Genomic DNA, 11,190 nt, shown 5'->3' with positions numbered 1-11,190 from the left:
TTGCCCACTTGCTGTGTGACCTGGAACCATTTACTTCACCTTTCTGAGTCTCTGTAAAATAAAAACACCCCTTCCTGCTGTGGGAAGGTGTGTTGGAGTCACGGTCACGACAGACCTGCCTGACTGTCCTTTAGACGCGTTCACCGCATATGTAAAGAGCACCCTCAGTCAATATGCACACAGAACTGCAGCAGCTCAGGAGAGAAGGTGAGGCAAGGCCCACGGAGACCTGCAGCCTGGACTCGAGCCGCCAGTTGCAGTGAAGCCTGGCTGAAGCCTCCTGTAGGGCCCAGTCGTGGGAGGGGGTAAGGATCTGCCACCAAAGAGACCACACTTCGCTGCGCAGCCTGAGACCAGCCGGGCAAGCGTCCAGGGGAGGGCTGGGAAAGCAGGCTGGGGCTGCGGCTCTTCGGGGAACCTGCTCCTCTGCGAGCCCCTACCCCGACCCTCCTGGGGGCTCTGCGTTCGCACCGCGCCGCATGCCGGGGCTGCGCGCGTCCGCGTTAACCCCTTACTCCCCGGTAGGACGGCATCCCATTTCACAGGTGAGGAGAGCGAGGCCGCGGGGACGCGCGCCGGGAGCGGCGGGGGCGCCGGCCGGACGAGCCCCGCCCCGGCCCGCGGAGCAGCCAATGGGCGCGCGGCCTCGGGTGGGGTGACGCGGCGTCAGCGCCCGGCTCCCGGCGGCCGGGTCACGTGCGCCGCCTGACCGACCCGGGCTCCCCGCCCCGCCCTGTGGCCCGGCCCGGCCCAGAGCCGGCGTCCCGCCCGGTCCCCGGTCCGCGGCCCACCCAGCCCCGTGTGCCAGCTGTGAGGCCGGGCTCACTTCTGCCCCGGGCGTCCGAGAGGCGCAGGGGCATCTTCTGTGGGTTCAGAGCCGTTTGGGCAGGTGTCCAGCGCGGGCAGGGCCAAGCCATGTCCTCGCTGCCCGAGCTCAGGGATGGGTGGCGGGGCAGGCACGGGAGTTGCCAGGGCTGCCGGCACTGGGCGTAGCTTCACAGGCTACTGAGACCCCTCCCCACTCCTGGAGCCCCCTTGCCACCCACCTGCCCGTTTGTCCTTCATTCTGCAGCAGCCGAGCTGGGACCTGCCCAGCCGTGGCCGAGGCTGCACAGAGCCAGCAGGGAGCCTTGGGTTCCCCCCACCCCCGCATCAGACAAAATGGAACCACATGGCCCTTGACATGGATGATTCTGGTCCTAGATGACCTTGTGTTCTCATGCCAGCTTGCCCTCTACTGTGCGCTGTGCAAGTCATTTCTAGCTCTCTCTGAGCCTCTCTGGCAGTAAACCCTCCACAGAAGAGCTGCTTGGACCCCGAGGTCTGCAGCACAGTGAGGGGTGGGCCTTACAGACATGGAGAGTGAGGCATCAGCTGACACCCATGGGCCACGTCCAAGTATACACGGGTTCTGATTTTGAGTCCACTGTCAAATGTACATTTCATCTGAAGGCTGGATTCCTGGCTTTTCTTGAAAAATGGGACAATCTGGCAACAGCAGGCTACAATGGCCTGTGAGCTTCCCCAGTCCCCTCCATCCCTGGGGTCCACCCAGGCAGGGCCCTGGAGGCATTGGGTTAACTACCCACGACCCCATTTCTCACAACCCCATTTCTCACATCATCGGGAGCTCAGGGACCTGCCCCAGGCCTGCAGCCCCAGGCGGGGGTGGGGAGGGAATGGCACGTCCCATGGACTCCCTGGTGCTGAGGGCCTGGACCCCCTGCACAGACCCCCTGAAGTCCACCCAGTGAGAGCTGGCAGGGGCTCCTCTGCAGCAAACGGTATTTCTGGGTGAGTCGTGCCTGTTCAAGTCCTCTTGTCTGCCCACCCTAGCCCCTCAGGACCCCAAAGAGAACCTTTCCTTGCAAGAGGGGTGGTTGTAGAAAGACTCTTCCTCAGATGTTTCAGTGGGGGACTGGCAGGCAGGGGGCCATGAGCCATGAGCAGACCCACGGTGCTCCCACACTGCCCCCGTCTCCCCAATCTCTGGCTGCTCCCCCAGGGCCTCCCTGCCCTGCAGGCCCTGGAAGAGGGCTCCAGGCCTTCCTGGCTGCAAAGTGTCCTTGATTCTGGGAACTGGACAGGCTGCAAGCTCCCCGAGGGCAGGACCAGGCACCCCGCAGGCTCTCAGGAACACGGGCTAAAGCCCGTGGCGTCGTGGCAAGTCCACGATGGAGTCTCAGGGCCAACTCACTGTGCACGGGTCAGGGACACAGCGCCTTGCACAGGGGACATGCCTTCCATTCACAGGGATGGGGGCCCACACTTCAGAGGCCGCTCCCAGACTCCCCGGGCGCAGGGCCTCTCTCTCACTCCAACCGAGGCCCACCTGAGCTGGCGGAGGTCTGAACGTGGCCCCAGTCTCCTATCAGCAGGCATGGCAGCCCCCTCCTGAGCTGCCCTCCCAGAAGGCCTGGTGTGGGGGGCAGGGGGCGGTTCCCTTGCTGGCCATGGCGACGGAGACAGTGCTCTCCCTGCCCGCTCCTCCGCGGCCCTGGTCTGGGAGGTCCAAGGGCTGAGCTTGAGGGGGGGTTCTGCTGCTGATCCCAGGCAAAACGTCCGGGCCTCGGTCTTGTCACCTGCATGAGACGCAGGCAGATGTCTCCGCATTTATTCCAGGCTCACCTGGGGGCTTGATGAGTCCATCCCACTTGAGATGCATCCTTGAACCCTGGGAGGTGAAGGGATTAAAGGGCTCCCCACCTCCCCTAAGCCACCTGGAGAAGGCATAGGCCCCCCACGGCCCCTGAGCCTCAGGGAGAGGCCTGCTTCCCAGAGGACCACCGCCTGCAGCAGTGCCCAGCTCCCAGCACAGGAGAGGAGACGCGAACCCTTTTTAAAAGGGATAGGGGGCTGAGGGGGGTAACTGCTAAAGAGTAGGGGGTTCTTTTGGGGGTGATGAAGATGCTCTAAAATTGTGGTGAGGGTTGCACAACTCTGAATGTGCTAAAAACTACCTGATCATACTTTATTATTTTATTTTTTTTATAAATTTATTTAATTTTGGCTGCGTTGGGCCTTCGCTGCTGCATGCGGGCTTTTCTCTGGTTGTGGCGAGCGGGGGCGGGCTACTCTTCGTTGCAGTGCACGGGCTTCTCATGGCAGTGGCTTCTCTTATTTATTTTATTTATTTATTTATTTATTGGCTGCGTTGGGTCTTCGTTGGTGCACGTGGGCTTTTCTCTGGTTGTGGCGAGTGGGGGCTACTCTTTGTTGCGGTGTGCGGGCTTCTCATGGCGATGGCTTCTCTTGTTGCAGAGCACGGGCGCTAGGTGCAAGGGCTTCAGTAGTTGTGGCACACAGACTCAGTAGTTGCAGCTCACGGGCTCTAGAGCGCAGGCTCAGTAGTTGTGGCGCACGGGCTTCGTTGCTCCGCGGCATGTGGAATCTTCCCGGACCAGGGCTCCAACCCGTGTCCCCTGCATTGGCAGGCAGATTCTTAATCACTGTGCCACCAGGGAAGTCCCTAATCATACACTTTAAATGGGTGAAGCTGTCCCAGAAAAGGGGAGGAGTGGCTCTCCAATCCAGCAGCCAGCCACGCTCGGGGAGCCCAGCGGAGGGCGCTGAGGAGGTGGCTCAGGCCTGGATGCTCCTGGGACCCGGTAAGAGATGGAGGAAGAACCCGGGCCCCTGGTCTGAGCTGTCAGGCAGGCTGTGGCAGGTTTACAGCCGCTCCAACCGAAAGCCCCAAAGCAGGCGGTGCCCCAGGGTGGCCAAGCAGGGACAGGCAAGGGGTGGGAGGGGCCTTCCAGGGTAGGGGCTGCTCGAGGCCCGGGGCCGCGTGTGGGGGCGAGCTTCCCTGCCTGCTCCCTCCAGCAGGGCCCACTCCGCCGCTGCCTAGAGAAAGCAGGTGGTCGGATCTGGCTGGCCCTCCGGACAGTCACCGCCGACTTGACAGAGATCACACAGCAACAGTCTGTTTGTTTATTGTGGAGTATTTTACATGCAAGATCCCAAACTAGACAGACATGTCTGGAAGGAGAGCCAGTGGGTGGACAGACGCTCTGGTGTCGCTGACTCCCCTCTAGACGGACCGCCAGGCTGGGGGACGCCGGACCACAAACCTGAGAACCCTCACAAGTCAAGTGCAAACTCGAGGAAATAAATATCCCCCCCACCCCCCCCTTCCTCCAGGAGTGCCTGGAGAGACGCAGCGAGACTCCGGGGTTGACAGCTGTTCCCAGGGTGCCCCAGGGACAGCACAGGCTGGAGCAGGGCACTGGGAGAGGCGGGGGCCCCCGTGCGTCTTCTGGGTGCACACGCTCAGCCCGGGTGGCGAAGCCGGCTCTGCCCACGTCGGGGACGGGGGAGGGGCCCGGACCTGGCGGCAGCCAGTGCAGAGCACCGCCGCCCTCCACGGTGCTTCCCCTTCGCCAGCCCACAGCCCCCTCGGACCCTCCGGAAGGCTGGGCTGGACTGAGTTAGAAGCGTGCGGAGGCAAGCGGGGCTGTGGCAGCAGGAAGGGACGGGAAGAGCCGAGTCTGGGCGCCTGCTGCCACCGGTCCCCTCTCCCCACTGGGGCCTTGAGGGAAGGCCCAGGCCTCACGCCTCCCCAGGCCCCTTGCCCTGGACCCTGGGTAAGGAGGGGGAGGGCAGCGAGCCAAGGCAGCGTGGCCCAGGGCAGACAGCACGGTCGCTCACACTGAGGGGGCTGACAGAGAGACAGGAGGACAGACGGCCACCTTGCCCTCTGGCCCGGCCAGCAACGAGCCGCTGCAGCTCTGCGGCCCTTGTCCCGCGCGTGCTGATAAGCCAGTTGCTCACGTGTCCCCTGGGCCGGTCGGCCTGCACGGTGCCTGGGGGTCCCGGGCAGAGGCCGCTCTGGGGCAGGCTGGCCAAAGGCCCGCCGGTGCCCGGGTCGCACTGCACTTAGTGCCATTAGCTGCTGCCCACTGGCCAGAAAGGCAGGAGCAGAGGGTTAGTTTTCACATCTCAGCACACAACACAGAAAAGGTTACACACATCCCCAAGAAAATATCTTGACAAAATAAATATTTTAACCTATAATCAGGTATAATTAGTGCTTATAAGGAATCCCAGCAATAATGTAGTGTAATTAAGTACATACTGTATCTGTGATGTCTAACACTGGTGGAGAGGCTGCTGGCTCGGGGGGTCCCACTCCCCAGGGCGGAAGGCTCTGGCCAGCTTCCCTTCCCGAGCGCCGTGCCCCCCAGGCGGAAGGGAGCCAGTGGGAGGGGCCCAGGGCGCCTAGGGCTCAGGACAGGAAGGGTAGAGCAGCACCGCCCCGGGCACCTGCTTCCCAGGCCGGCCTACGGCTGGGGCAGGCTGCTGTGACCTGATGGGCGAGCAGAGGGTCAGCTCCAGCTGGGACGGCCAGCGAGGCCACCACCACCCGCCGCCCCGGCGGCCCCACCTCTCTCAGCTGTGCCTGGCTGAGCAGCTGGGGCTGGGGGGCGGCTTTGCGGGGCCTCCCTGGGCAGGTACGTCTCCACTTCACCCTCCATCGGGAGACCCCTGGGCTCCCTGCTTCGCCGGGTGGAAGGCCGGCTCCTCCCTCAGCGGACGCTGGGCCTGGCTGCTGCAGCTCCCGTTGGACTGGCCACCCGAGGCCCACTGTCCCCCGCCCCCACACAGACACGCTCCCCAGGCTGCGCCCAAGGCCCGGGGATACCAGCTAGGGTCGCCAGGGACAACCAGGCCACCCAGCCACCTTCTGTGCAGCTCAAGTCGGCCAACTTCACACGCTCAGCATCCACGCCGGCCTCGGGGCCTCGCCCTTGGAAACGCCGAGGAGAGGGGTGCAGCTGTCTGAGGGTCGGGGCTGGGCGGGGTGCAGGCAGGCTGGCCCAGCTCTGTGGTGGGGACTTCCTGAGAGCCCTCTGAGGAACTGGAGTGTGACAGCCCCAGCCGGACCCCAGGCCTCCTCTCCAGAGGAAGCTGCAGGGTGCCAAGCTGGGTGAGGGTGCCAGGCTGGGTGTGGGTCCCAGACGGGCAGCACCCCGCTTTCCCCCACACCTGCTCCTGCTGGTGCCCCGCACAGCCCTCCAGCCCCGTCCTAAACGTTCCCGCTGGAGCCCACGGCGGCACTGATCCCGGCCTGTGTCAGGCCCAGCCTCTTCTCCCTGCTTGGGCTGCCAGGTGGGAAGGGCTGACCACACCGCGGGCCAGGCCCACCAGGTGGCCCTGCCAGGCCTTGCCCCGACGCCCAGGCCGCGCGTGCTGGAACGCTGATCTGGACCAGGGCTCACAGGCTGGTGGAAGCCGCGGCAGCAGTGTGTTCGCTCTTCTGGGCCACAGCACAGGGCGGCTCAGGCTGGACCGGGCTTGGGCCGAGCGGCTAGTGCCCTGCCCATGGCCCGAGATACCAGCAAGGACCCAAGACAGGAGTGGGTGTCACCAGCCCCTCCTAGGTTGGTTGGGCGCCGGGTCTGGGGTGGGAGGAGGTCAGGCTTCAGGACAGTCTGCAGGGGAGGCTGAGGCCCCGCCCAGTAGAGTGCAGGGGCCTTCGGCCACTGGGATCTCGCCTGGGGTGCAACACCGCCTGCTGCTGGGCCCTGGAGGCGGAGGCGTGGAGGCTGCCGCAGACCAGGCCGAAGCACATTCACCAACGTGCAGAGCTCTCCCCAGCTGGCCAGAGCCAGCCCGCACTGTGCAGGCCCCCCCACAGGTGGGGCGGCCACAGGGCCCGTGGTGCACAGGGGCAGCTTGGAGACAGTAGAGTTATCTCTGCAAGAGCTGACCGGCCAGGGCTGCGAGCTGCCCTCCTGACAGCCCATGGCTCTGCCCACACCAGGAGCATGCAGGCCCGCGGGGGAGCCCTTGGTCCCAGGCTCGGCTGCTGAGCCAGCTTGGACGTGGGTCTGGGCAAGCAGCTGAGTATGAAGAAAGGGTCAAGCAGATGGCGGGTAAGAGACACCACCCGTGGGCATCCACAGAGCCTTCTAAGGTGCCGACACTCATCAGGCAGCAACGGTCCAGGAGGGCGACCAAGCCCGCAGGTGCAGACCTGCCCTCTCTGGGGCACAGGGGGTCACGGGAGGGCAGGAGAGGCCCGCTGAGCTGGGCAGGGGCACGCCAGGCAAGGGGCTGGGGCCTGAGCCCCTTCTCTGTGTGCAGGTGACCAGAGGAACCGCTCAGGACCAGACCCAAAGGGACTGCCCTGCCCGGTGCTGGACCAGCTGTGGGCTCTTCCTGGGAAGGAACAGGCAGAGGGAGCTGGTGGGCAGGAAGAGCAGAAGTTGAGGGGCTGTGGCTACAGCAACGCTGTCCCGCCGCCCACAGAGAGGGTGGCTAAAGCTGGTCCTGACTAGCGGGAGGCCTGGGAACAAACACAGTGGCGTTTCCATGGAGACACAGCAGCGCAGGACCAGGTGAGGGCTGGGGATGGGAAGAGTGGCCAGTGCCTGGTGTGGATGGGGGGAGCTAGAGGTGACCTGCCGTGGGGGGGCCCAACCACAGGACAGCTCACAGGGCAAAGAGGGCGTCCTCGGACTGCTCCGGCTTCTTCTGGCTGGAGGGATTTGAGGCCGGGGCCGGAGCCTCCGCTGGGGGAGAGGGGAGGTTGGGAACCATTTCGGCAGCTTTGGCCCTTTCTTCAAGGAATTTATCGAACTCTACAACACAAAACAAGGCCGGCCGGGACTGGTAAGGGCTCAGCTGTATTGAGGCTCCAACAGCCACGCCCACCTGCTCCCCACAGAGCACCGCCCCCTTTCCTCCTCCGCCATCACCAGGGCAAGCGGGAAGCCTGCCACAAGCCGGCGGGGTGGGGGCGTGGGGGGCTGGGGGGTGCCAGTTAGGATTCCTGCCCCACCACTGACTTGGAGCTTTTCCATCATTCAGATCAGCATAGAAGGCAGGGCAGGGGGAGCTGGAGGGGAGAGTTCCTCCTTGAACTTGGCAGGGAACCCCCCCCCCCGCCACACCCACCAAGCAGGGCTCTGTGCCTGCAGAGGGGCCCAGCTGTGCGGCCACAGGGTGCCAGGCCCAGGGGTTCCCTGCGTGCCCTGCTGACTGCATGGCATGTGTCTTGCTTCAGCTGCACTGAGCATCTGGCGGGGGCAAACTGGTCAGCAGTGCAGGCAACTGTGCCTACTGTTCACCAGCTGCAGCACCTCCCTCATCAGCACAAGGCCTGGGTGGGACACAGCCCAGGAGCCCGCAGGGGAGGCCCGCCCAGGCGGCATGGCGGAGGGCGGGGGGGCTCCCAGAGCCTGGGGCGGACACAGCAGCAGCGGGTTGTGGGGGGCAGGCCTACCTTCGCTCGTGACGCCCTCCTCCAGGTCGTCGCCCTTCTGTGGGAGAGCAGAGAGAGGGCATTAGGACCCGCCCACCCTGCTGCCGCTCCCCGCCCTCGGCCACCCCCGGGCGGCACCCGAGCAAAACTTCCTACTTCCCGTCCCCCCAAGTTCTGTAAGAGCAAAGCACTGCTCTCGTCTTAATCAGAGACGCAGAAACTTTGTTTTTAAAAAGTAAAAACAAAAATAGTAGGTTCTAGGTTTTGATCCCCCAGAAGGGTCAGAAAGCAAAAATTCTAAAAGGTGCAGGTTCGTTCTCCGGCTGAGCCGCGGGGCAGGCCTGCAGGGCGGCCAGGAGGAGGCTGCGCCTCAGGCAGCCAGGGCCCCGGGCGCTCCTCCGCTGGGCGTCCCCTCGCGGGCAGCCACAGGGCGCTGGGAGGTCACGGCCACGCCAGCAGCTGGGAACCGCGTGAGGCCTGGAAGCACGGGGCCGGACCCTGCGGCGCTCTGGCAGCGTCCTCCTGCGCCCCGATGCTGTCACTGGGGAGGCTCTGGGGGGTCAATTCTGTGCGGAACGTGGGGGCCACTGGGAACTCTGCACAGTGATGGGGAAGCAGACACGGCCAGGGCTTCCTTCCTGGCTCTGCCCCTGACCTGCTGCGCGGCTGGCTGGGAGGTCCCTGGCCCTCGAGCGCGGGTGCCCCCCGTGAGGTGGGGGCCCCGGCCTGCCTGCTCTGCGATGGGAGCTGTTGCTTTCCGGGCATTCCCTGGGAAAGGCGTAATGGGGGGGCCCCTCCTCCCCTGGCATGGCACCCGAGTCTCCGGGAAGCCCGGCTTTGGTGGGGGGGTTGGGGGCTGGCCCGGAGCGGCAGGAGGCCCGTCCTGGGGGCTGAGGTCTGCCGTCCTAGGTGGGGGGGTGTCCTGAGGGGAGGCAGCGAGAAGCAAGGACGAGTTGTCCTCAGGTCATGGGGAGAGTCCCACCAGCCATGACCATGGACAAACACCTCCCCTCCCAGGGTGCATTTCTTCACCAGCCCCAGGGGTGGGGGGCTGGGGGTGGTGGTGAGAGTGCTTGGTGGGGGGCAGCGGGGGACCAGCCAGCACAGCCCTCCCCTCTCGGACCGGCTGCCCTTGCCAGCTGCACGATGTCCTAACCTTCCTGCCCATCTCTGGGGATAAAGACAATGGTCCCTGGAACCATTAAATCCAAGATACCAGGAGATGCTGGGGAAGGGGGATGAGAGTGAATTAAAAAACAAACACCAACTCATGTCTGTGTAAATTTCACAATTAAAAGAAAAAAATGTCTCTGGGTATATTTCACAATTAAAAGAAAAAAATGAAAACCAAAAAATAAATAAATAAAAATATAAATTAAAAAGCGTACAAAAACCCCAAACCAAAAGAACCCAAGCACACACACACCTGAAACCGCAGTAACTGGGAAAAGTCAGTGTGCGTCTTGGGGGCGGCGTGGCCCGCCGAGCAGGTGCGGACCCCGGGGGGCGCCTGCCCAGCCTCCCCTCCTCCACCTCCCCAGGGAGCGGCCCCGCGCCGGCCCCCAGGCCTCCTGTCCTCAGAGGCGCCTGGGCCTCGCCACTCCCCACACGAGATAGAAAAGTCGAGTCTCACCAGGTCGGTCCTGAGCCACACCTCAATGTCGTCCATGACAGACGGCTGCACCACGGGGATCTATGGAAGCGGCAGGCAGCGGCCAGGCAGCCCGCGGCCAGGCAGGGGAGACAGAACAGCGGACACGTCAACCCAAGCAGCCCGACGGAGCCAGACGTACACAGAGCAGAACACGTTGGCGCAGCAGGCGGGCGGGCACGCAGGCAGCCACGTGGGAAACGGCAGGTGAGGGAAGCAGCAGCTCTAGGAAGCAGGGCTAGCGACGGGACGGGACAGGACGGGACGCGGTGGGGAGGGAGGCGCAGTACGCGTTCTTCAGTGGATAACTTTTTGACTAGCGTGTCTGCCTCTCAGCCCTGGGGCGCCGGCCTGCAGGCCGGTGTGGAGCCCCTCCGCCTGCGACAGTCCCGGGCCCCGACAGGACGGGGAGGCCATGTGGCCGTCCGCCCAGGGCGGGGCAGGGGGCAGGTGGTCCAGGCTCGCTCACTGAAAGGATGGTGTCCTGGGGCATTTCTGAGTGGGAAGGGCACCCAGGCCTGGGTGTGGCCTGGCCCACAGCAGCCCGGCACATTCCTCCACCAGCAGACACAAGCCAAAGCAAGGGCTTTGATGACAAAAGGGACCGCAGGCTTTGGTTGTCTTTGTGTCCCTTTGGTGGAAAAATCAGGAAGCGGCCTGAATGCCGCAGCCTCCTCCCATCCCACCCTTTCCTCCCAGCTTCCAATGGCTGTCTGTGGCCCCAGCAACAAAGAAAAGAAGTGCAACTGAAAGCAGGGGAGTCGGAGGGGGGGGACGGGGGGAGCAGGGGAGCGGTTGGGAAGGGGGACCAGGGTCCCGAGCAAAGGAGGGCACCCCTCTGGTGCCTGGGCCCTGTCCACGCCTGGGCCACCCATGCCAAGGGCCTGAAAATCTATCTGGCTAGAAATACTTAAGCTGCTGTCAGACATAATCAAATGATCGTATGATAAGAAGGAAAAGGAACCTTTAACCCCTTCGAAGCCACGTTAATGAAATGTTGGCTCCCAGACTAGATAAACGAGAGGATGGCCCTTGACCGAGGTGACCTGCATCCTCACCTTGGCTGGGTCTGGGAGGTACCTCCTAGAACTCACTCACAAGCTCGCTATTTCTAGAAAAACTGCGGGCACTGTGTCTGTAGCTGGGTTCACCCCAACGTCACACAGCTGGGCCGGCAGACCCTCCTCTGGCTTCCACATGTGTCTCAGAGCGGCTCAGGCCAACCTCGATCAGATGAGGGAGATTCTGCCTATGTTGCCATTTAATTTCTTTGACCTACTGGGGACTTAAGAATGTTGAAATGAAAAAATACCAAGGAGTTCAAACCACCCTG

At 63.6% G+C, this 11,190-nt stretch overlaps 1 protein-coding gene across 5 annotated transcripts in view; it reads right to left on the bottom strand.

Moving 5' to 3' along the window:
- Nucleotides 1-3,916: 3,916 nt before the first annotated feature.
- The window catches only part of TOM1L2 (target of myb1 like 2 membrane trafficking protein), an 82,793-nt gene continuing 75,519 nt past the window's right edge, over nucleotides 3,917-11,190 (bottom strand). For 2 of the 5 annotated variants that reach the window (XM_027131269.1, XM_027131273.1), the window contains 3 exons: nucleotides 9,840-9,899; nucleotides 8,228-8,264; nucleotides 3,917-7,583 (listed from right to left, as the gene is read on the bottom strand). In XM_027131269.1, the coding sequence (XP_026987070.1) occupies nucleotides 7,435-7,583; nucleotides 8,228-8,264; nucleotides 9,840-9,899 (246 nt within the window). In that variant the 3' untranslated portion in view covers nucleotides 3,917-7,434. The other 3 variants (XM_027131268.1, XM_027131271.1, XM_027131270.1) reach the window with 2 other exon arrangements.

The sequence above is a fragment of the Aethalodelphis obliquidens genome, unplaced genomic scaffold (assembly GCF_003676395.1).
Source record: "Aethalodelphis obliquidens isolate GAN/ISIS:26980383/991018 unplaced genomic scaffold, ASM367639v1 scaffold38, whole genome shotgun sequence".
NCBI classification, from domain to species: domain Eukaryota; kingdom Metazoa; phylum Chordata; class Mammalia; order Artiodactyla; family Delphinidae; genus Aethalodelphis; species Aethalodelphis obliquidens.
Note: the sequence above shows the minus strand (reverse complement) of the source record. Positions and strands in the feature narration are given on the sequence as shown.